Source organism: Kryptolebias marmoratus, linkage group LG15 (genome assembly GCF_001649575.2).
Source record: "Kryptolebias marmoratus isolate JLee-2015 linkage group LG15, ASM164957v2, whole genome shotgun sequence".
Lineage (NCBI taxonomy): Eukaryota > Metazoa > Chordata > Actinopteri > Cyprinodontiformes > Rivulidae > Kryptolebias > Kryptolebias marmoratus.
This window is the reverse complement of record NC_051444.1, coordinates 11,311,336-11,336,162: the sequence shown is the minus strand read 5'-3', so window position 1 is coordinate 11,336,162 and position 24,827 is coordinate 11,311,336. Positions and strand designations below refer to the sequence as shown.

The following is a 24,827-nucleotide window of genomic DNA, read 5'->3' as shown; positions in this document are numbered from 1 at the left end:
CTCCTTTGGTCTGTTTTTTTTTTCCTTATTCTTAACAGAAATGTAAAACCAAACCCCAAACCAAGTCTTGACCCTTAAAAAAGTCATTTAAACTCATGTGGCCTAGCATGTTGGTCTTCAGGAAGGCTATGCCTGTTAACTAAATTACGGGTTTAATGCCATACAACACCAGAAATAAGAAGCAGTTATAAAAATACTGAAGTGCAACATATACAGAGTTAAAAAATACAAATGAGTCTGATTTTGGATAAGCAACTTCTTAACAGTTTTACAATAGTTGCCACAGTGACTATTGTTAAAACTAGAGATACAGTTGTTTGGTCTCAAAGGAAGTTTTATCTTCAGCAGTCTGCAGGATGTGATTTTTTTTTGTGTTCTTAACTTTTCAAAAGCAAGTTCTCAACTCTGATATGGGAAAAAACTCAGTCTAATCAGAGCATGAGTAACACAGTAACACAGGCACATGACTGTGCAGCTGTAGCTTTCAGACATTTCCCACACCTTTCTAAAGATTAGAGAGTGGAGCCCTTTGGTTTGACAACTAAACAGAAGTCCGGGAGCCAAAATAATCACAGGCCAGCAATTTACATTTGCATCAAATGCTTGTTTATTACAAAAAGCTCATGGTAAAAGAAAAAATAAGAGAGAAGAGGAGCAAGGATTTAGCAATGAGCCTGAATGTCAACCAGGAAGTAAGTTTACACAGTGAGTAAACACAGAATATGACTTTTTAAGAAGAATGTAAAAATCTATTAGTCCAGTTCTTTTTTTTTTTAAACTTTTTCTCCATCTCCCACCTACAGTGCTACAGATAAGACACATGAATGTTTCAGGTGCTCTTAGAGAGGAAGTCACCTGCTACTAGAAATTTGGTGCACAGGTGGAGGTCAATGCCAGTGGTGAGATAAATAAAATAATACAAAAGATGAAAACATGGTAAATGTGTATTTAGTTTTTCTTTCCAGTCGTGCAAAGTCACATCTCCTGCTTTCGCCGGGCCACAGCTGCAATGAGGGCGGCACCTTTCCCACTGCCTTCCTCTGACGGCAGGAAGGTCACGTCACACTGAGGAGCCAGATCTCTCACCGTCTCTTTGAGGACTTGAGAAAAACTAGAAGCAGCAGCAGATTTAAGATTCAAATAATCAGTTTGATGACTCAGAGTATACCACACAACAGATGTTGTTGATAAGTGACTCACCGTGGGTGGAGTTTATAGAGAGCCCCGTCTATCCCAACAGTGATGCTCAGATGGTCCAGTTTTCGGTTCTCTCTGATCTTATCGACCACAGCTGCCAGTCCGGCTCCACACAGCTGAGCGGCACGACGCGACACTGCCCCACAAACCTACACAGCAATGACAGCCTTTATCATTATTGCAACAGTGAGCAGTCTGTTGGTGCCACAGGCAGCTGAACCAGACAATACACCACTCCACAGAGCAGCAAAACTTTATTTCTCAACTTCAAACTCAGGTTTCAACATGACTTTCAGGGCGCCAAGGATTCAACTTTTGACCTCATTCCACTACGAGTTGATTTAAAGAAAAATTTTTAGATAATAAAATACATGATTACATACTTATATAAAAATTACAACACATTTGATGATATTTAGTTTCTAACAGTGTAACAATTTTGAATGGAATAATCAATTAATTGAAAACAGCTGATGTGTTATTATTGGTTTTGGTTGTGTTGTGTTTATGATTATTTGTGCAGTTTTTAATGCAATAACATATTTAAATAAAATTATAGCTAAAAACTAGGAGTCCATAAAAGAATGCATATTGCTTACCAACGTGCATGCCGAAGTTTTACACAAAAACTTTCCTTCATCTGATAGTACTTGTAGTATTTGTTAGGAATGAACCTCATCAACTACCACACCAAGTTTTTGCTAAATTTTTGTGTTTGCCAAGGTTCAGCTGTGGGGGCCATCTTTAATCAGGTTGACTCCAAAAGATAGTTAGATGTAAACATACATCAGGTAATTACTTTCTGAGAGTTTTATTAAAATCCGTCCAGTGGTTCATTAGATATTTTGCTAACAGACAAACAAAGAAACAAGCACACACATATGCACAGACACAGGCATTTACATTATCGCCCACCTTTCATGATGACGGGCGATAATTATTAAATCAATGAAGCATGTAAAAAAGGCTTTGAAAAACTAAATATATCATTTAAAATACAAAGACAGGTGTGTAAAATTCTGTGCACTGAAACAGCTGCTGGTGAACAAACATGAAGTGAAGCTCATTAGCGTCATATTTCAGTCTCCTACCGCTTTGACGATGATGCTGTCGTGACAGGTGCTGAGGAGGCCGAGTTGCTGCAGGATGGATCTGACCTGCAGCAGAGCTAAGCGATCACTACAGGGACAAATGCAGACATTATCAGTCATTATCACTGAACATACCAGCTGGAAGTTTAAGTGACAATTTGAAATATTGGACAAAGCATTTATGTGGCTGATTTGCAGTTTAGTTAAAGGTGAAAGCAGCGGTTTCTCTACCTCTCTATTTGTGACAGATATTTGGTTTCAAATATTCCAGGTGTTTTTAAGGTTTCCGTCACGTGTCCCTTAAACAGCAGACCCCTTCTGGTTAGATCCAATAATACCCGCCGCACAATTTCACCTAAATACATCCCACTGGTCAGCTTTTCAAACCTACACGCCCAAAAAACACACAAAAGTAAAAAAAAAAAATCACTACAGCATGAGAAGCGTGTGCAGGGAGGTGCATGTTCACGCCGCTTAAAACTAAGACAAGACCATAAAAACACAAGGAGCATTTCTGACCTTTGTTTTCCTTGGTTGATTGAGTTTTTGTCCACCTCAACGTCAAAAGACGTGATGATATCATCCAGACAGCCATCATCACCCAACCCTCCCCACTCGGTATTTATACACATTTTTGACACGACAGAATTCACTTCTGTTTTCTTTTTATTCGCCCCAGCATTCTGCTAAGAGAGAAAAACAAACAAGGGAGTTAGATTTATGACCAACATCATCACATTTACTCACTGACCTTCTAAACTTTGTGTTGTTTTTTTTAACCTTATCCTCCTCTGCTTCATGTGTCTCTTCATCTCTCTTTGTTGGGACATTTCTCTGGTCAATCTTCTCGATGTTCTTCAGTTCCTCCATGTAGCAAAGATTTGTGCCTGTTCCTGAAAGACAAAATCACAGATGATTTAGTGTTAAATTATGCCAGTTTGATTAATACTGTATATACATTAAATACAATACACCAAGCATTCTAAATACAGTTTACTGGATCTGTTCCCTTCAGTCCTGAGCTCTTCAGCAAAATTAAAACAACATTTAATAAATTAGCATTTCTTAAAGGAATGGATATCTCCCGCTGTTTTGCATGCCACTGTTTTAAACAAAGATCCTGTTTGATCTGTTGTGCTTTATTATTTATTTAATAACCTTTATTTGACGATGCTCAGAGTATAGGCTGCAGATGAGTCTTAGCTTCCCGAGCTAATCTCATTCTCTTCCTCACAATTCATGTTACATACCAGCAATCATTCCAATTTCACACTGAGGGTCTTCATAGGCGCAGCTCATCATGGTCCCAACTGCATCGTTGATTAATGCGACAATGTCCAAGTCAAACTCCTGTAGGCATGCACAGAAATTTGTGCACACAGACACACTCATACGGTAATTATGTGCATTATTGTTCAGTCTGCAGAATGTGTTTTTACACATGCACACAGACAAATATCCCACACAAATTATGACTTTTAGTTAAATACAGAACATGATTAAATTCTGTAGATTTAATGCTTTTGTCTCAGATGCACTTATCATATAAAATCTATCATGTTTGGACTCACGTTGCGTCTCTTGATGGCTTCTTGAAGCATGTTGACAACATCATGTCCTTCACAGTCTGTCGCCTTGAAACCTTTGGTCCAGGTCACCAGTGTGCCCTGTAAAAGTATAAAAGCAATGCTTCCTCCTCATGAGTCTTTTGACTTGCATGTTTTACAGCTATGATCATTATGGGTTGCAATCCCTATAAGAAGAGATTAAGATAAAAGCAGAAATCAAGCCTGAGACACTGATGCCTACCGTATCAATGGCGGCCTGCTCACAGGGGAACGAGAATGTGAAACCCGCAGGAAGACGAGCTTTCTTCAATCCCATGTAGTCCAGGAAGTCACAAATACACTGTGCTAGGTGGTCGAACAACTAAAGGCAGCCAAAGAAAATCATTAAGCTTGCCAATGTAAAGAAAATTCAATACCGTTTTACAACATATCTTATTTAAACAATCTACTCAATGTTTTATTCAGAAACTCAATGTCCCGTGGAAACCCATTTATATGTAGTCTAAAGGTTTTCTGTTTAGATTATTATTTTATTAGTATGTTCTTACCTCCTCTCCAGTTCCCTGCATAAACTCCAGTGGGATGGTATAAATTTTGTGGTAAAGTCGGTATCTCTGTTTTTTAAATCTCACAAGCATAGCTCTGAAGTTGGTTCCTCCCAGATCCAAGGCAAGGTATTTCCCACGTTCTAGAAAAAAAAAAAACATTACAACATTACAAAACTGACAGTGTAGTTGTCATTTGGAGGGTTTAAGGTGTACGAGTAAAACCAGTTTTAGTTCCATACCTGTACCATCAGGCGTGAGGTACACAAAAGAAGGTAACATTTTTATTGTGGAGGTACTTTTACTCTTCAGTCCTTCCTCCAGCCTTTCTCTCATCCTGCCTTTAACCAGCTGGAGCTGATCTTGGTTTATTTTGAAGAGAGCCAGTGTCTCTTCTACCTGGAATATCAAAGAGACTGTGCTTCACACATCAACAATAACAAGGAATTTTCTTTGTCCATGTTAAAATGCACACACATCATTCATTTAACCTTTCGTCTCAGTGATGCCAGGCGCTGGGCGACTGCTGCTACCAAGGCAGCACCTTTGCTGCTGCCGCTGTCAGAGAGGACGAATCTAACCTGGCACTCAGGAAGCAACCGCCGCACCACTTTATGAAGACGTTTAGGATACCTGAAAAAAATGTGGTCGTGTAGATGTTGCTATTGTAACAGGATGACTAGTTGGTAAATACCAGTGGCAAAGAAGCAATCAAGCTTAAGAAGGATATTCAGAGTTTGGGTCTGCTGCTGCAGCTGACAGCGCAGGCTGTCAAAAGAAGCTGCAGCTTGTGTGGTTGCAAAAACAAAAACTTAGACGTCAGACGTTGCTTTAAGATGGCAGAAATCCCCTTTGGGCTTGACCGCACTCAGACTAGTCATTAGCGCATGAATAATTAATTATTTCTTAAAATAGAGCTATCTACAACAGCTGAAATAGTATTTGTTTACAACCTTTCCACAAAAAACGCAACTGCAGTCTGTACTTTATTGTGCATAATCACAGAATATGATAACTTACTGTGGGTGTGTCTTGTACACTGTACCATCCACACCGACGGTGATCCTTAGTCCTTCCAAATTTCGGTTTTGCTTGATTTGTGTCAAGATGGCTGCCAGTCCTGCAGCCACCAGATTTGAGGACCTGAATGACACTATCGTGCCGATATGTTGAACAGCAATGCAGTCATCCAGTGATGGGGTCAAATCAAGCTGAATTAGAATGTTTTTGGTGTTATTCAGACCAGTTTTGTACCTAAGAAAGAAGAATATTGCTCGTTACAAATTTCAGACAGAGGTAGTGAAGCAGAAATAACCCTTCCTAACTCACTCCTCCATTGCTGCTACATCCCCGGTGGTTATCTTCCCTTTGGTCCTTAGAGCATCTGACACACGTCCATCAAACAGCAGTCCCAGTTTAGCCATCTTCAGCACAACCAACCTCACCAGCTCACCCAGATACATGCCACTGATCATTTTCTCAAATCTGCAGTTAAAGAAAAAGTGTGGAGATGAGAGGCACAAAAGGGCTGAGATGTGTCCTACATTCTGTGCAGCATAACATGAAAAAAGACAAAGCTGTTTCCCCAACATTTGTTTCCCAGGGTTGATGGAGGCTGCGTCGACGTCTCTGTCAAACTCAGTTACGAAATCATTCAGGGCCCCATCATCTCCAAAAGCCCCCCACTCAGTGTTCACACACATCCTGCCCTCATCTCCCTCCACCAGGTCGATATGCCGCAGCTCCTCCATGTAACAGGCATTAGAGCCAGTGCCTAAGTACACAAAAATCCACAACATACTTATGTTTCATTTATAATAACACTAACATACAAGATATACACACTGTACAATTATTATAGCACTAACATAAAGGCTGTAAATACAGTACATTTATATTAACAACATTATAAAACACTGCCTTGTTTCATTTTCTGTCTAAATTTATAAAAAAAACATCCTTTAATGCAGTGTCCAATCCTGGTCCTTGAGAACCACTATCCTGCATATTTTAGATGTTTCTCCGCTTTGACACACCTGATTTGACGCCTGCTAAGGAGCAGGGAAACAACTAAAACATGCAGGATTGTGGCCCGAGGACCAGGATTGAGCACCACTGCTTCATGTGTCACTTTTGCTACCACAAAAATCCACAAGAGGGAGCAGCATATTAACTAACTAACTGTGTCCAACAGTCTGCAGAAATAATATTTCAGGCAACTCTGTAAGCAGACCGTGACCCTTTTTCCACAGAATTTGAGTTTAAAGTCAGAATTCTGGGGAATTCTTTTTTTGTGTGTGTGAGTCACAGAGGCCCTAATGTTCTTCTGTAGAAGTCAATAAAGACAAAAAAAATATCCTTTTTTTCCTTAAGTTTCTGAGGTAAAGTTGAAAATTAGATTTTTGTTTTCTTATACATTTTATTAAATAACACATTCAAAATACCGAACCTGCTTAGTAGCCTTGTGAATGTACTTACCAATGATGAGCCCTACTTCACAGCACTGGTCATCAAATCCACAGGTCATCATGGTCGCCACAGTGTCATTAACCATGGCTAATATCTCTACATCCATACCCTGCACAGTTCAGAAAGTGACACACCACAGAGCATGTTATTACAGGGGTGATGGTTTCATCAGGGTCACACAGACAGATAATCCAAAGAGTCTGTAAAGTAGAAAGAGCTATCAGGCAACAGCTTTTTATATAATGTTAGCAGGGTGTGAAGTGTGTCCTTAATAGCGTTTTAAATTAATTTAAAACAAGTGTCTGTAAAATAGATTTCTGACAACAAACAAAAGACAATCTAAAATCAGTTCTTTGCTAACATATTTATGTGCAGTTGTGATACTGAAAATCCCTGGATTTGGGGAGAATCTTTTATTGCTTGAAGAATTCATTAAAAGTGAAAGGAACAAGGAGGAATGGATTAAAAGATAATTAAAAAGTCGTCAATGTTCAAAGAGAAACACATTTTCCTCCTGAGATGACCATTTTTTATATATAGTTTCCCTCTGACACACGTCTCATATTAGAAGTTCCAAAGATTACCCATAAAAGACGTGTCATAAATAAGCTCTTTGTGTCCTGTGCCCATCAGACAAATGAAAACAGTTGTGTGTAAAGAGTAATGTGGTGGTTTCTGGCATCATACCTTGGTTCTGTCAATAGCTTCTCTGAGAGCCTGGACCACATCTTTTCCCTGAAGGCCTCGAGCCCTGTAGTTCTTACTCCAGCTTAACAACATTCCCTACAGAGTGGAAATAATGAGTTTCGGGAATCTACATCTGAAAAGACAGACTCGTGTAGACATCCAGAGCAGAGTACAGTGCAGCCACGGCTTATGGAAACCAGATGGAGAATGCTCTACCTGATCCAAACTGGCTTGTTCACAGGGGAAAGAGAAAGTGAATGCAAGGGGATGTTTTTTCTCCAGGCTGATCTTCTTTTCATGCAGAAAGTCCTTTAGCGACTCTGACACATGGTCAAATAACTACAGATGAAGAGTCAGGCACAGGAGAAAGAAGTGGAGAAAGTTGAAAGCTTTTGAGTTTTTATTCTGCTCATAATCTTAAAAAATGTTATCATTTCTTACCTCTGCTGCTCTCCCAGCATGCAGCTCCTTTGGTATCGGATAGATCTTCTCCTCCATCGCCACCTCTCCTTTCTTAATCCCAACACCCTCTCTAACTTTAACTTGGAGCACCTTAAACTTGGAGCCGCCAAGATCCAGAGCTAGAAACTGACCTTTTTCTGCAGGAGAATGAAACAAACAAACAAAATAATAGAGCCCATTATCTGTCAGGGTTCTTCTGAAATCCATATGTAAAGATAATTTTATATTACTGCTCGTAATAACCTGATCCATCCGGAGTGGAGCAGACATGGGTTGGCAGCATTTTCACAGCTGCTGCTGCATTGCTTTTTGCTGAAAGCCCCTTCTTCATTTCAGCCTGAAAACGTGCCGAGATGTCACCTAGCTGATCATCATGGAGCCGCATTCCATGAAGAAATCTGTCCACCTTAAAAACAAGAGAGGAAATAAGTAAACAAAGTAAAGAGAGAAGAAAGCTACTGATTTACCATGTTTCAAACATTTGTTTCTACATATGAACAATACAGCCCATCTACATATATCCAACAGATTCTGGTGTGTAGGGATCTAAGTTATAGTGATAATAAAACAGCTGTTTAGGAGGGATTTCTGTTCTTATCTATTTTTCTTATTAAGAATTACCAATAAACAGGACTAATATATGAGAAAAAATGTTTGTACTCTTTTAATTTGTCCCCTCACATCATGTTTTTGTTTTTTAATAGTTGATCTGATATCTGGTGATTTAAAAAAGTTATTAAGACCCTCATTATGTGCATAATTTTTAATACTTCTCTCCTTTTAATCTCATTAACTAATAGTTATTACAAGGCCCATAAAACTAACTAATTTGAATTTCTGCCACTAATCAATGTAAAATTGTGGTTACATGTTTATGAAGCAAAATCGCTCTTATAAGTGTAATTGATACAGTAATACTAATGTACTACTTTATCTCCGTTATTGCTGGGAGTGTCGGACTTTGGTCTTTGAGAAAGATGAGCTAAATCAGCTCAGTGACACTGAGAAAGCTGTTAATCATTGTTTAGGAAAGGACAAATGGTGATCCAGTGATTAATGATTACAGCACAATGATTACCTTTTTACAGTACTACTTAATCTGTTGATTTCAATAAATTTAGCAAAGTGTCATGTCTTTAAGATGCCCTTGAGACACAGCTGTAAGGCAAACACAAGAAGTTTTAATTTGTCAACCTGCATTTGGGGTACATTCTGAAACCCGAGCGTGAAGACAATCTGAGAAAAAAGTTTGTGATTTTGCACGAAAAGAGATGAAAGGATGAAACTGACTGAATCTTTGATGCACTCGACACAACTAGGGTTTACTTAGGGCAACAAGGCAATAAATTGAGTATATGTGTACCTCTTTCAAATGTAAATAAATACATGAATGTGCTGCAGAAAGTTTAACCTTTGTCAGGCAATAAAATAATCATTGCTCTTACATTACAATAATCATGTCAGTTCTTCACCACTGGAAGAGGATAACTCATTCATAAACTAACCTGCACGAGTCTCATCAGAACAGCTCTTACCTTCTTGGTAGGATCCTCCTGGAGTTTGGAGAAGAAGAAGGAAATAAGATGAACAGCAAACATTGTGATATACAAAACAGACCAGCAAAACCAGTCGGCCTGTAGAAAACGGTGTACTGGTCAATGCGTGGTGAGCGTGAACACACTTCACTAAAATAATAACAGAAGAAAAAGCTTTTTTTGTTGTCACTGCCTGTCAGGCCTCCCTCTTCTTACTAAGCTCACTGAGCATTGACCAACCTCTGCACCAACTCAATCATTAACAGGCCAAGCCCTTCTCATCCCGCCCTCTTTGAAGCTTCACACTTTACTGATTTAATCTGCAGAATCTATTAACTATTTACAATGGATTCAAAGTCACAAAGGGCAAAGAATTAACAGTTTATGTAGTCTAAAGTAACAAAGAGGCTCCAAAATGCAAATATGATGGCTTCTAGTACTGAGCAATTTGTTTCTACTTGGGGCATTTGGACAAACCACTGTAAAACATATTTTTATTGATAAGACAGATGATATAAATGTTCAAAATGTTTCTTGGCAGGAACCAGATCTTAATTCGTGAATCAAATCCTCCTACCCCCTTTTTGCAGATCATACCATGAAATAAAAACTAAGAAAAAAAATCCAGACAGTTAAAATGATTTTTATTAACAAATGTCACCTCTTTAAATGTTTAGGCAAGAAAATATATAAATGTATCTAGACAGGAACACCAACAGGAAGAGTTCATCCCTGTTACCATGTTTACAGTTCAATCTGTTTTCTGAAGAGTCCCTTTGCTTGAAGTGAGTGAAATAAAAGTCAAATGTTTTCTGGCTCTAACACAACATTTATGTCTCTCCTGAAAGACTCCTGTAAAGTCAAACAGTTTGTTGGCAGGTTATTTTACTTAAACAGGAACAAAAAACCTTTTAAATCAGTTCTGTTCACAAAAACGAGGGAGAGTCACTTTTCAGATGTCCGATTTTCCAGAGAGAACAATAATCGGTACTCCAAATCTTTTCTAGCCACACTTAGTTTGTCTGTTTGTAGGCTAGAAAACAAAAAAAACAAAAGGAGGTGACGGTTGTAGCATATGTCAAACAGACAAATAGTGTAAAAACTAAAGAATTCAGTTTTTTGGTGTAATTTGCAATCCAGGCCAAATGTCCAGAATCAAACGTGTTGTGTTCACATTGTGGTGGTTATGTATGCAGAACATCTTTTTTAACTGCATCCAATCATGATTCATTACAGATGAGCTGCTGCTCCAGAGCTCCAATCTGTTTGATGTCCATTAAACCGGAGTTGACCATGACGATGGAGGCCAACGCATAACTTTTTATTTCTTCTTTTTCCTTCTGTCGTTCTTATTAATTTGTTCTGCACTAGGCGAACCCTGACCGACTTGCTGCTTTTGGGTTTGAGACCATTCCCTCTGCAGCTGTCTGAGCAGATCTGGAGTCAGCAGCCCGTCTCTAACCAGTCGATTGGTCAGAGTGCTGTCTATCCTCTCTTTGGAACCTCTCAGACCTCTGCTTTTGGTCGGCAAAATGTTGCGGGCAGCTACTTGGAAATTCCTTGTTTGGTCCAGTGCGTTTCTCTGTGTCTGCAGAGGGTCCGTGAAGTTTGGGTCGCTGCTTCTGATCAGACGGGTGATATTTTGGACACCCTGTTGAATTACATCATCAAGTGTCCGCTGGCTTTCTCGGACTGAGGCTGTATCTGGAAACATATCCATGAAACGGTAGCTACAGAGACACAGACAACAACAAAAAGAATTACACTGGCGAGTTCATAAATGAGACTTATTAAAGGAATATGCAATAAACGACAACACTCAGACATGTACCCAGAGAGGCTGAAATACAAAAAGTTTACCTCAACCAAAGATACAGATCTAGCACATCGTGGACAGCCTCTAAGTGAACCAGGTCTTTGATGTTTTTGGGTGGGGTAGGGGGCCAGCCGATATGCCGACAGACCCAGGAAAACGTTAAGGGTTCGTCTCGACTGAACTGGCGTGCAAACTGAAACGAGAACCATAAAGTGGTTCAAGACAGTACGCAAACTTAAACGATACAAAATTAAAATTTATTAATATTTGTCACAGTGTGTTATTTAGCAAATCTGCAGTTTTGCATTGATTATGTATCAATTATCTTTTTTACATATTAGCAACACTGATATCCAGAACATGGCTATAAGTCACAAAAAAAAAATCAAGAACTTTATTTCAAAACTTCATCAGTGTATAGTGGCCAGTGAACTCTATCACCAGCGCTTTCAGTGCTCCTGCCATGACTCTCATCTTTCTTTTTACGTGTAATTTTACTTCTCCTAACCTTTAAGAAGGACGTGCATACAAAGGGCTGCCTTTTGTTGATGGGGGCGGTACAAAAGACGTAGCGTGACCTCAGGTTAAGTGGTATATGTTGAATCATATCCGCCAGAAACTTGAAGTCATCGATGTTGCAGACGAAATAGAGCCCATCGACCTGAGAGAGGCTGACAAATATGTCCTGAGAAAAGGACAAAAAACAAATATATGACTACTGGAATTTTACAAACACTTGAACTTTAATAATGTTTGAATCTAATTTATTAATCTAATAATAACAATTCACTTTCCTTGACTTATCAAGATTTTTAAATGATAACAGCAATGTGTCTCTGTGTTACCTAAGATTTATACATTTGTCTTTAGAAACTGTAAATGCTATAAAAATAAATAAAAAAGAATAAGTAAAATGCAACACAGTTCATCTTTGATCTGTTAACATAATTAAAAATTAAATAAAAATTATAAAAACATTTAACAATTATTATTTTAGCTTAAATTGTTCATCATGATGAAAAACGCTGCCTTGCTACTCAGTGTAAAAGTAACTACACTGCATTTTTAATATAAAACACACATAAGGAGATATGTGTAGCTCTAAAACTTCAACCCTATCTAAGATTTGACTTCTTTGATTTCATTTAGATTCAACAAAAAAATGCATGTTAAAAAACAAAAATGTTCTTCATTTGTTTAAGGTCCAGTCAGGACAATCTACTGCCATCTAATGGCAAAAACTGCACATGGCAACCAACTAAAACCACTTTAACAACAATAAAATAATAAATACTACAGTATCAAGAGAGGTCTGCTATGGAGCAAGTTTGGCTTGTCTTCACTGTCTTGCCATTTTTTTAAAACTCAATGTTATACATACATATATATATATATATATACATACATATATATACATACATACATACACATATATATATATATATACACTTTACTCACACAGAAAAGAAATCAAATGAAAGGTTTTACTCACTATAAGGTTGGAGAGACTTGAATCGGGCAGATGATAAGCAAACATCTCTATGTGATCTGCAGTTGGATGGAGACCAGCAGTCTGAGACAAACAGGGACATAAAACATTTGTTTAGTGTTTGGGATGAAGGCTAAAACAGAATGTTTTATGGTTTATCTATTCTTCTGTTTAAAATGATCACCTGTATGGGATCTACAGATTGACTGAGGACTTCCTTCAGGACAGGAAGGTCATCTCGGTTCATGGTCGTGACTTCTCCTTCTTTAAATTTGGAGGAAAACCTGCAGAGAAGGCAGACATCAGACATGCATCTTTCCTTCAACCTTCAGTCCTCTGGACCGAGGAGAACCGGAGAAAGAAGATACTGACCTTCCTGCTCGGCCTGCGATCTGCAGAGCTTGTGATGTGCTGATTGTCTCCATATGTTTCTCTCCTTTCTCATTTATGTTAGGCTTTACCAGAGAGTTAAAGATTATACGTTTTATACTCCTGAAGAGAGGGAAAAAGGGCAGAGCTGAGATAATGAAGACAAAAAGAAATCTGCAGTAGCTTGAAAAATAGCATTTTGTTTAAGACCTTGTGTACCTAACACAGATTTCTTACTTTGACTGTCCCTACTGATGGGATATGAACTTCTCTAGTTATGATTAAAAAATATGAAATGCTTCAAATGCTATAAATAAATAAGTCTCAGGTGGTAATGAGAAATAAACATGGAAGAAAAATAATAAATTTACTGCAACCAAGTTATGTCTTCACTACAATATCCTAAAATGTAATTTTGTTTGTATAATAATGAAACTTGAAACAGAATGATGGTGCTTACAGGTTGAGGCCCATGCCAATAGCATCTGTGGCAACCAGGATCTTACAGGGGTCATCAGGGTCATTGAACTTCTTGGCTTGGGACAGCTTAGTGCCTGAAATTCATATTTAATCTTTAAAACTCACAATATGCTGTTATCTATCACCCTCTTTACTTTCAATTCTGAAAAAATGTCTGGCTGATCACAATGAAACAAAGTGTGCAGAGTGGAACAAGTCTTTGAAGGGGAGCAGCTTTATGTGAAAAGCAGAATTAGTTATGCTTTCTTTAACATAAATATTTATCTAAAAGTCATAGATTAAAAAAACATGTAGACAATGCAATTATAGTTTAAGACCATTTTAAACTTGTATCCAAAATTTAAACAACAAATTAAACATTTTCAGGATATCCAGTCTTTTTACAAACTCTTGTAACGTTTCCCTAAAAACCACAAACACTCACCTGGAGGTAAGCTGCCATATATTACAGCACATTCCAGTCCTTTGGCCTCGATCTGTCTGCTCAAAGAGTAAATGTCATTTTTACTGAAGCACACAATACAGTCTCCTGGACTCAGGTTATCTAACGACTCCACAGCATTATCCAAGATGGAGAGTGGAGTCAAGCGTTCGTAGGTGTGAACCTGAGAACAGAGGAGAGATGTTAGGAGGACTGCAGCGATACTCCACACAGAAAGGTTAAAAAACAGTCTCAGGGGTGTTTCAGCCTCACCTCGACCTCCTCTCCAGTGGTGTACATCAGCTCTCTGATAAAGTCCACAGCTGCAGGTTCCCCACACACGTGGATCTCCTCGGCACACAGACCTAAACAAACACAGGAGGGAGATGGAAAGTTGAAGAGGTTGGACTAGCTTCAGGTGAGATAAATCAGTGTACAACACGTGTTACAAACCCAGCAGTGCTCTGGTCCATGCCCAGCCTCTGGATGGATCTTTGATCATTTGAATTTCATCAATTACAGCCACCTCAACTACAGAAACACACAAAAATACAAACCATCTGGGGTGAATTATTCTGTTACTCTCTGCTTTTTACTTAAATTTAATCATAAAATGTAAAAAATAACAGGCATAGTTGAAACTAAAAAGTGAATGTAAGAGATTTGTCTGCTTACAGGGTGTGGTGACGTTGCACATCTCAATTGTGCACGCCACGTGTCCAGCTGCTCGGCCCTCTGGGTCCACAAAGGTCCTCTCCTCTCCAGTAACCAAGTCACATGGTACATTCTGAGAGAGGAGACACAGGCATAAAAAATGATGATGATGAAGCATGATAGAAAATATCTTCGAAAAAAAAGAGAAAAAGTCTGAGATTATATCAGTAATCCTTTCTTCCTTCAGATTGACCTTTTCGTCATTTCAGTTTTGGACGTCCTTACTCCCTCACACGTTCCCTTTTCGTTCACGCGTTTAAAAACAAAATGAAAACATAACTCACTGCACTGTTGCTCTTCTCAAAGATCTCATGGGCCAGCAGTTTCAGAGGGCCACAGTAGACACCAGATTTTGCAGCAAGGTAGCGTTGGATGGCGTGGTAGGTTTTTCCACTGTTAGTGGGTCCAGCATGAAAGATCACCTTCCGGTGGATGGCTCGAGCCTCAGGGTACCTGATGTACACACAAACACTCATGAAAATTACAAATATATATACAGATGCTATGCTAGATGCAATAGAGTGCTTGCCACAGAACAAACTATAATGTGATAACGTGATAAGGTGAATGAAGTTTGAACCAGTTTGTATATATAGTTTTTATATACCAGTTTGCTGGAACTCTGAGGTCTGAGATCTTTCTCAGATCATCCATGCAGTCCAGCATAGGAAAGATTTGTTTGGCGTGACGCATGAAGTACGGGTAGATGTCGTCAATATGCCCTGGAGAAAAGCAAATACTACAAGCTTTAAAAGATGACTGAAATGAATAAAGAGAAACTAGAATTAAAACACTATCAGTGTGGGCGACGTACCTGCACCGAAGATGATGTCATTGAGGATAATGTGCAGATCGGCTGGCAGTGACACCATTTCCAGGACGTACTTCCTGAAGCTGATGAAAGCTTGGTGGAAAAGACGAGCTGTTTGGACACAAAAAAGAACACAATCAAGTAAATCCGCACAAAAAATATTTAAAAATCAGGCAACAGAGGTTGCCGTAGAAAGCAAACCAAGTAAATCTTGCTGTTTTCTGACTCGTTTTATGTTTAAGTACATGTAGGAAACCTCGAAGTTAGACACTTTTTATTGTCTAAAATCAAAATTCCACAGTATTCATTTGATTATAGTTCACATGTTAATAGAAAAGTCTGTGTACAAAGAAAAATCCTAAGATTTGGTGCACAAATCGTTAAGCAAAATGTTAGAAAACTTGCCAGAGGTTAATCAACATCTATAAGATGTTAAACAATCATATCAATTTGATGTTAACAAACAATCTGTCATCTTATTTTCTTACCATCTAGACCCTGGTCTGCTGCCAGCTTCTGCATCTCCTTCCTTTTGTAAAACCGGTTCAGAACTTTAAGCAGTTCGTCTTGAATCACAAAAACAAAAAAAGCAGAGGTGAACAGAAATCAGACCACACGCAGAGTTTAGATAATGTGAATTTATAACAGGTAAGTCTATGCATGAAACACGGACATAAACAGCACGTATTGATTATTACCTCGTTTCTTTACGCGCTGAATATAATTACAAATAAAATGCATCATCTTTGTGACTTTTACTCACTTTTATCAAGCGGCTGAGTCAGTTCGGCTCCGACACTCCCATCATCCAAATCGTCAGTCTTAAGGGAGATGGGGACAAACAGCGAGGTGTCCGGCGGTTTTGGACTTGAGCCATTACCTCTACAGAAAACCGCAGAACCTGTCGGGTACTGCTGGACTAACAAACTAGAGCCAGACGTAACACGACAGCCTCCTGCTGTGATGCGACTCGTCCGGGTGTTAAGGTGGCGTTGAAGCCGAGAAAACAAATGAACGCAGCGGTTTACCGACATCACTGCAGGCGGTTTAAATAAGTAGAAGGCAGCAGCTTTTCAAGACTTAAAAGAAATACGCATGTTTTTCTCACTCCATGTAGTTAGACGGGTTTAATGGAACAAATTACACCAACTCCGGTAGAGGACGGTCAACACAATTTCTTTTCCTGCTTGCAAAACAACGTGCGAAAGGACCCGTCTGCCCACATAGATGCCTGCGTTAAAACTGAACAGAAAATGTTTATTCAATATTTGTTAATAATTATTTGTTCATACCGCAAAGTCATACATAACGAAAGGAAAGTATATTAAACGGAACTGTTGTTTCTATAGATGGTTGGAAAAAACAAGTTATTTTAAAACAGGCAAAAAAGAAAGACACCTAAGGCTAAAATCGAAGATCGTATAGTTAACAGTTATGGTTGTCTTGGCAGGTATTTTATCAGCACAATCTCTGTACATCGGTTGCCTAAACCATGATTTGATCTATTTAGGAATTTTTATATATGTATACATATAATATAGACAACTATACATTATCTCAAATAGATTTCCATTCCCACAAAAATATATGCTACTACAAAATTAATTTTAAAATAATCTAAATAGTTTTAACTCTATGCTCAATCCTTTTAAAAGACCACATTATTAAGCTGCAAAAATGATTTTTTACAAAACAAGTTCAGTATAAATCTGCTTTATTCATTGTTTCAGCTAAATAATTTGGATTTGGTGTATGCACACATTATCACGCACGCACCTCAAACACACAATGCTATGAATGGACAAACATGCAGTAGATAAGACAAAGACAGACAGAGTTGGCTTTAAAGTGTTTCTTTACAACTTCTGACAGTTTTTAAAGTAAACCCAAACCATATTTAGGAAGACAGAATGCATTTGTGTGGGGGGAAAAAGAAAAACAAAACATTGCTTTAAAATAAATTACACAGCTTCAAAACAACAGAAATCCAGATAACATGAGCAAACCAGTGTGAAAGAAAAAAAAAACAACTTAAATGTAGATTTGTGTGTTCAAATAATGTAAATAAATGCAGCATAGAGCCATCATCAACATACAACAGACAAAAAAAGCAACAAATATGAAGTTAAATTAAAGTACGTAGTGATAACAGTTATTATTTATGACTGACTCAGAAACTCTGAGTTGAAGTTATCCTTGAGTGATGTTCAGTTTCAGAATCCAAGCCTCCTCAATACAAAGTTAAGCATTGAAAAGGAAACTGTTCATAAGTTAGAGATGAAGGCAAATATCACATGGGACTGGTAACAGTGTCTTTAAAGCAGGACCTAAACCACAGGTCTGAGCATCACAGTGGAACATTGATGGATTTTACAGTATGTGGAAAGTGCATTCTTTCCAGAGCTTACAATAGAAGCTATATATCATTTATTACATTATTATTCTGAGTATATCAAAATATTGAACTCAAAACACTAACCCATGAAACAAAAGAAAGAAACGAAGCGAAATCTAACAAGATTAGTAAATTTACAGTCAGATTTTGAAGAGTAACTCTACGGTAATAAAAGAATCATTTTCATGTCGGAGTGACTAAACAACTAAAGCGCTGGAATTTAAACCCCACGATAAAGTCTACAAACATGATCGATTGAAAAGCTTCTTTTAAAAAAATATGGCCAAAACAATCTTTCAGTTGCAGACGTACAGATAATCAGTCAGAAACAACCAGAACTGAAAAGTGTCATAGTTCTGTTTCCAGACTTAAACAGAAATATGATAGTTTTAAAATACATTTAAAGGAATTTCTGTGCTGACCTGACAGACATCTTCAGTGAAATTTCTTTACAAGACATTGAAAGGTTATATTGAACCTAGGTTTTGTGTTTGGAAACAGCTTCTAATTTATTTGATGAATGAAATTAATAGAAAACCAATTTGTGGATTATTTGATCAAAGAATCTCTTCAGTCATTTTTGAGAACTAACTAAAGCCATTTCTGCTTTTTCACATAAAGCTTTCCTTGTTTTTAATTTTTCTTAAGTGTAGCTGTAAATCAGAATTTCTTCCAGTTTCAAAGATCAAAAGTGGGAAATGATGGTGGACAAAAATAAAATTTTTTCTTGATGCTGAACCAATGATTGAGAATCAGCTGCACTCCGAATTAATAACCCAAATTAAATGCTGTTGTAACATAAATGATGCAAAAAATGCTAATATCCATCTTGAATCTGTGCATCTTTCTATGATAAAGAAGTTATGTGCTGGAAGTCGACTCATAAAAGTGGAACTGTTTTCCATCAAATATGAAATATAACATTCTTTTTATGGTACTACCAAATTGAAGCAAAATTTTGTTTGGAAGTAGCAGTCTGTGAACCGTTGCAGCATCTTAACAGTAAATAAACAGATTAAATGTGGATTTTTTGAAAGTTTCCAGCTCAGTGAATGACAGCTCACAGTCAGGAACTGTGAATACATACAGCATGTGTCTCACCTCGTAGCTTAGCCTCTCATATCCTTGAGTCAGGCAAATTCATCACATCTTGAAATATCTCAGATATCTATTAGCTCATTCAGACTCTAGACAGCATCTCTTTGTAGGTAATGTGGGAGTGAACATGTGGGAGAAAGTCCAGGACCGAGGAGTAGCCATCTTTTTTTTCTGTCTTTGCTCTTGTTTAGTTTGCACTCACCAAACTGAGACTGTATGGCTTCACTGATGTGTGCTTGAGTGTGTTTTCAGTCAGAGGAGCCAGAATCGAAAATGCTGTCTCACTGTTGATTACTTGGGTTGTTTTGCACTTTAGCTTTGACATTTAGTATTCAGCAGACTTCACCCGCTATTTTATGCTGATGTGCGTCTGTATGTGAATGTGTTTCAGTTCGGAGGGAGAGAGTGATGGCGGCGGCTCGAAGTCGAAGCTGTAAAGGGGTGGTAGTGAGAGGTATGGGGCAGGTAGTTTGGAGGATAAGTCCATGAAAAAAGTGGGGCAGCCCTCACACTTGTGGCTGCTCAGCAGTGAAGAGCTGTGATGATGTGTCTGCGTGGATTTTCAGTTCGTAGTGTGGCCACATCACATCTCTGGCTGCTCCGCGTTGGCTGGTTGGTTTCGGGGCTCAGGCGACTCGTAGCGCTGGTGGAAGTTTCTTTTCCGCAGCTTCTCTGGAGCTTTTCTCCACAACACAATCTCCTAAACACAAAATCAGAGGACAAAATGCATGAAACACATTTCATTCATATCCATACTGATAAAAAAAATAAAGAAAAAAATCACAACAACATAGAAATTGAGGAACGCATTTATGTTGTTTAATTTAAAATTCTCCTCTAAGAATATACAGACAAATCATCACGAGACTGCCATAAACACATAACAGTGTTGAAGTGGAGCTGAATGATGTGCATTTTTGACACATGTTGTGCTACTCATCATACAAGAAGCTCCAAAACTAATTCAGAAATGAAACACACAGATTGTATTTGATAAATGTAGTTGATTCTAAGTGTTATGGTAACAATATGCCAATGAGCATGATTTCAAACAAAACTAGAGTATCAAACTCTGCATTTGTGATTATTTCTCACCTTTTTCATAAATAAGGTAACATATTTATGAAAACCCTAACCCTAAAACTAAAGCCTCTAAAACAATGACAAATGCAGGAGTAAGAGTGTCTTCTCTCATTGTTGAAGACAAACTTTACTACATGAAATCCTTCAATAAAGTATGAATACAGCAATTGTCGTATTAACAAACAAGAAAGTACTATCCCAATTATATTAAATACATTTGCTATGTGTTTCAGTGTGTATTTACCTGCTGTTTGAAGTATCTTCGATCCTCCTCATCCACCAGCACCAGATTGAGGAAGTAACGCACTGAGAACTTCTTGTTGACATCCCTCATGGTGGGTGTCAAGTCATACCCTGTAAGATGCAGAGCCGGTGATGAACTGCCACTTTCACATTTGAACTTAAAATTATCCACACTGTACAAAGTCAGTTGTATGGCTCAACACATGTTAAAAACAAAACAAAACAAGTATTTACCTGCCAGGAAGAGTCTGATTGGAATGGATTCTCCTTTTACTGGAGCACCATCCATGATCTCATACTTTGCAACCGTCTCCGTCTCTGTGGTTGTGCTGGGACCTAAGAAGAAGGACAAAAATATATTAAGTGAAGATGATAAATTAGGATAACTTGGGGCAAACATGACACAGTTTATAGTATTTTATTTGGACCATTTATAAAATTGAAGCAATGAAATCTTCAAAGCTGACGAACGAAAACGTTGGCACAAGCCTTATTTAGGTTTTTTTTTTAAGCAGCTTCTGTGGATTCTTACCAATGCCAGTTATTTCCTTCTTGATGAGCTGAAGCTCCATGTGTTGGATCTTGATCCTGACCAACAGGAAGTAAATCTTCCCAACAATCACATCCTTCAGGTGGTATCTGAGGGACAAATTAAAAATAAATAATTTTGCAGGTCTCATGGATATGGGTTTGTCTATGGTAGTAAAATAAATTTCATTAAAAGTTCAAGTAATAACAATCTTACTTGGATTTATTATATTCAAACTCAATGTGAAGACAGTCTTCTATGCCGACCTCCATCTTGATTGAGTTGTTGACATCAGGGTAGGTGGCTAACTGGTGGACAATTAACTCATATTCCTTCACTAAGTCAGACAGACGACGAACTATCGTCACCCTGAGAAAATATCTGAGAAGAACACACAACGGGATGTCACTCAAAATTAAGAGACCTACGTCTTTAGGAAACATCACATAACAAAACAAAAAGTTTAGTCAACAAGGTGAATCAGCTGAGTCAGTAATTCACTCATTCCTCTGTGATCCTCAAGGAAAAATGCACATAGATCAGTTCCAATTTAGCACTAAATATCCAAGTAATATTCATATCAGTACACTCTTTGACCCCTTAATTAAATGTCTTATCATCCCCCTTCAATGGTCTAACAGTGCAAGGCGAGATAAACAATCTGCTACCATAAAATTGAACCTAAACACCATGAAGATGCAGAGTTTTGTTTTTATTTCAAAACATCAAAAATAAATTTGGGTACACAATTTAAAAAAAGATTAATATAATGAATCTGCAGTTTTTATCCAAATTGTTATGAGTTTACCTTAGCCTGACATTAGCTCCAGTGTAGGACTCGTAGGGCTTCTCCACCTGCATGAACTCAAAGTCGTAGCTTCTGTTCTGGGTGAGTTCTCCGGGTAAAGCCAATTCTTTCACCAAGTCCACAAACTCATGGGTATTGCTTTTATCAGAAAACAGCTCTAAAATACAGACAGGATTAATGGCACTTTAACGTTAGAGAATATGGTACAGTATGGTGCTTCTTTTGGCTTATTTTCTAAAATCCCATAACTGATCCTGATACGTTTTTCATGCTTGCTCAGCCAAGGTTCTAACCAAGCCAAATTAAACTATTTTATACAGCTTACATCACCAAACAAGGAAACAAGGATTTTTGGAACTGTCCTGTTTTTGCCAACAGGCTAAAGCTGAGCACTGCAGCACGTAGCTGTTATGTTACAAATCAGTTTTTGACCCTCTGTACTGCTTACTGGCACATCGCTTTGGATAAAAGTGTCAGATAATCAATGTAGGGTTTTAAACATACACACAGGAGTTTTGTGTCTCGTATCGCCGCAGCTTCAAGTACACTGCAATGATAAACAGTCGACCGCATCTATGTCAAAATGATACTGTCTGCAGTGAAACATAAAACAGGACAGGGCTGTGCTGAAAGAACCATATAATCTAATGTTACCATAGTGGTTCATGTTCAACATGATATGTAATTAAAAAGATTAAGCAGCAAACAAGGGTCATACAACAGTTTTTTATGCCAGTGTTTCATGTCTACACATGACTTTTTTTTCTACTGCAAGTACTGCTGGTTTAGCTCTATTATGACAGACAGCACATGACAAGCACATGCTCAGTTAAACCTTTCAGTCACGTGAGAAAGCCAGCAACATACTGTTACAACATAGAAGTATTATTACAGACCGTTAAACGGTGGCTTCTTGCAAAAAGCAGGGAAGTAGTGACAACACACATTGATAAATAATGCCAATGTGCTCACCTATTTGTCCAACAAACTCAATGCGAATACCCTGATGCTCCAGTCGCTTCCCTCCCTGCTTCACATTTAAATTCACCTGGAGAGAAAACATTTGTTGAGATATAAAAGATCGTGAACAACATTCATGCATTGTTATTCTGTTGTAAGACAAGAGGTCTTTGGCACACAAAACCAGGTTGTTAGGAAACATTTAAACTTCTTTCCTGTTCTTTTTTGTATTAAGTAATTATTTTCAGAGTAATTCATTTCTATCTAGCTCAAAAAGGGAACCTTAAATGACCCAGTTATTATTTTTCAGTTATTAAATTCATTAAAGTAAAGCATTACTAGGATTACTCAATGAACAGAATACATTGGCTATTAAATTTGCTGGCCTTAAGTATAGGGTTTCAGTTCCCCCTGAAGCTAAAGCTAACTCATGTACACTTTTCAAATAAATCTTAATTTCCCACAGGAGTTAAATAGAGGGAATATTAAATAGACTTGAATACAGCAGAGAAATCTGTCCTGCCCTGTCTAATGTAAGCTGAACTCCCCACATCCTGCTTTATGAACAGTGCAAACTCAAGTTTACCTTGCCAGACACAGACTCTCCATCATAGAAAAGGTAGTGTTTCTCCACTTTTCCATCTTCTGTTTTCAACTCAGCTGTTTTTCTGTTCTCTGCATCATTCAGCACCACATCAATTTCACATACAGGCCCAAACAAACCTCCCAGGAAACTCTGCAAATACAGAAAACATAAAAACATGAATGTTACTGACAAATAAAGAGGACCAGAGCAAAAGAATACAAGAAGAAAACATTTATATGCCAAAATAACTAGACAACTTAAAGTCTAATAAACAGCTATTTTAACTGTAATTAAGAATTAACTCTGTAAACGCTAAAAAGCACAAGTAGATTCTAGTCAGGCATATTTAAGATTTAGATTTTTTTCAGTATTTGGAATGAATACACATATGCGGAGCAGCTACAAGTTTATTTAAGCTTTCAAATCACTGAAAGGAAAGTAAACAATGTATGAGACAGAGCTGATTTCTGGTCTTCAGCTAGATACAACACAAGAGCGGGATGTTGAAATAATCATGACAAGCACAACCGTAGCTGCCAAGTAAACACTGCTCAGAGTGTACATGGGTTAGACAGATGGGTGGATGTGCTCTGACAAAAGTCCAAGTGTGAGCTTGAACGTATTAAATCCTCACTGCTGCTTAGTCATACTTAAGGAGAATAGCAGCATCTGTTATTGCCACAACAGCCTCAACCATCACCAGATGCACGGCGACATCATTTCCCTCTGAGCTGGCACAAAGTCATTAACACATGATGCCTCAGCATACAGAAGCTGAAAACCTGAAGCAATCAACTCTCACACAGAGCCAATCAATCAATCAGCGGTAAACACGAACTTTGCAACACATTTACTGTGCAACAACTCGCAATACAAGCAGATTTGCCCTTAAATGAACAAGAACGATATTTGTCATTCAGTTTGAAGCATCATGTGAGGATACAACTTTACATTCCAGTCAGCTAACCAGCTGCGTTAGCTTAAGCTGACTAGTCTCTGGTTACTAAGCATAAACACAATGCATACATCAATAAAACGATTACCACTAATGCCTGGCTACTATTAGTACCATTTATTCAAGCTCCTGGCTCGTTCAAGAACCAGACATGTGAGGAAAAACGCCTTCGTACTGATGCTAACTAGCCCAACCCTGATAGCTTACACCTCCAGTCAGATTTCAATATTAAACATTTTAAATGGTACACAAGTGACCCTGATGTATTCAACGGAATTTTTAATTTAGGAATAAACACGGAATTCGTCCTGGTGCTGTTCTAAAGCGTACGCTTGTTTTTACACCCACCATGTCGCCGTCTTGACAGTTGAAGCTAACAGCTAGCCTCGCTCCGTTGGTTGAACCGGGGGCGTAGTATCAGGCTTACAGTCATGTGACCAGGGTCACGTGATGGTGGGCGGAGTCAAAGTGCTCCAAAACACCGAGAACAGCAGAAGAAGACAGAGGCGGGGTTGA

General features: G+C 38.2%; 3 protein-coding genes across 7 annotated transcripts; all 3 read right to left on the bottom strand.

The window, feature by feature from the left end:
* Positions 1–583: 583 nt before the first annotated feature.
* Positions 584–9,768, bottom strand: LOC108237421 (hexokinase HKDC1-like). 5 transcript variants are annotated; one of them, XM_017418827.3, is made up of 21 exons: positions 9,555–9,768; positions 8,263–8,425; positions 7,999–8,156; positions 7,774–7,896; positions 7,558–7,653; positions 6,880–6,979; positions 5,992–6,175; positions 5,731–5,886; positions 5,422–5,655; positions 4,893–5,034; positions 4,644–4,800; positions 4,405–4,544; positions 4,098–4,217; positions 3,860–3,955; positions 3,539–3,638; positions 3,069–3,181; positions 2,808–2,974; positions 2,520–2,675; positions 2,289–2,376; positions 1,201–1,346; positions 584–1,111 (listed from the first exon to the last, which is right to left on the bottom strand). In XM_017418827.3, exons 1-21 carry the CDS (start codon positions 9,615–9,617, stop codon positions 976–978), a joined length of 2,838 nt encoding a protein of 945 aa, XP_017274316.1. In that variant the 5' UTR covers positions 9,618–9,768; the 3' UTR covers positions 584–975. The 5 variants fall into 5 exon arrangements, with proteins under 5 accessions (XP_017274316.1, XP_024862229.1, XP_024862230.1 ...); XM_025006461.2 differs by having other exon boundaries at positions 5,731–6,175; XM_025006462.2 differs by having other exon boundaries at positions 2,808–2,971; positions 5,731–6,175.
* A 413-nt stretch (positions 9,769–10,181) lies between these two features.
* supv3l1 (SUV3-like helicase) lies at positions 10,182–16,871 on the bottom strand. The gene is made up of 16 exons (XM_017418654.3): positions 16,418–16,871; positions 16,143–16,220; positions 15,658–15,765; positions 15,451–15,565; positions 15,128–15,296; positions 14,805–14,916; positions 14,583–14,660; positions 14,403–14,494; positions 14,133–14,313; positions 13,689–13,782; positions 13,232–13,351; positions 13,044–13,143; positions 12,863–12,943; positions 11,879–12,055; positions 11,415–11,563; positions 10,182–11,284 (listed from the first exon to the last, which is right to left on the bottom strand). Exons 1-16 carry the CDS (start codon positions 16,686–16,688, stop codon positions 10,876–10,878), a joined length of 2,334 nt encoding a protein of 777 aa, XP_017274143.1. The 5' UTR covers positions 16,689–16,871; the 3' UTR covers positions 10,182–10,875.
* Positions 16,872–17,351: 480 nt separating this feature from the next.
* Positions 17,352–24,759, bottom strand: vps26a (VPS26, retromer complex component A). The gene is given in 10 exon segments (XM_017418617.3): positions 17,352–19,847; positions 20,475–20,584; positions 20,708–20,809; positions 21,006–21,112; positions 21,219–21,383; positions 21,811–21,967; positions 22,783–22,858; positions 23,357–23,506; positions 24,660–24,720; positions 24,722–24,759. Coding segments are annotated over 10 exon segments (1,068 nt in total). The 5' UTR covers positions 24,745–24,759; the 3' UTR covers positions 17,352–19,730.
* Positions 24,760–24,827: the final 68 nt, after the last annotated feature.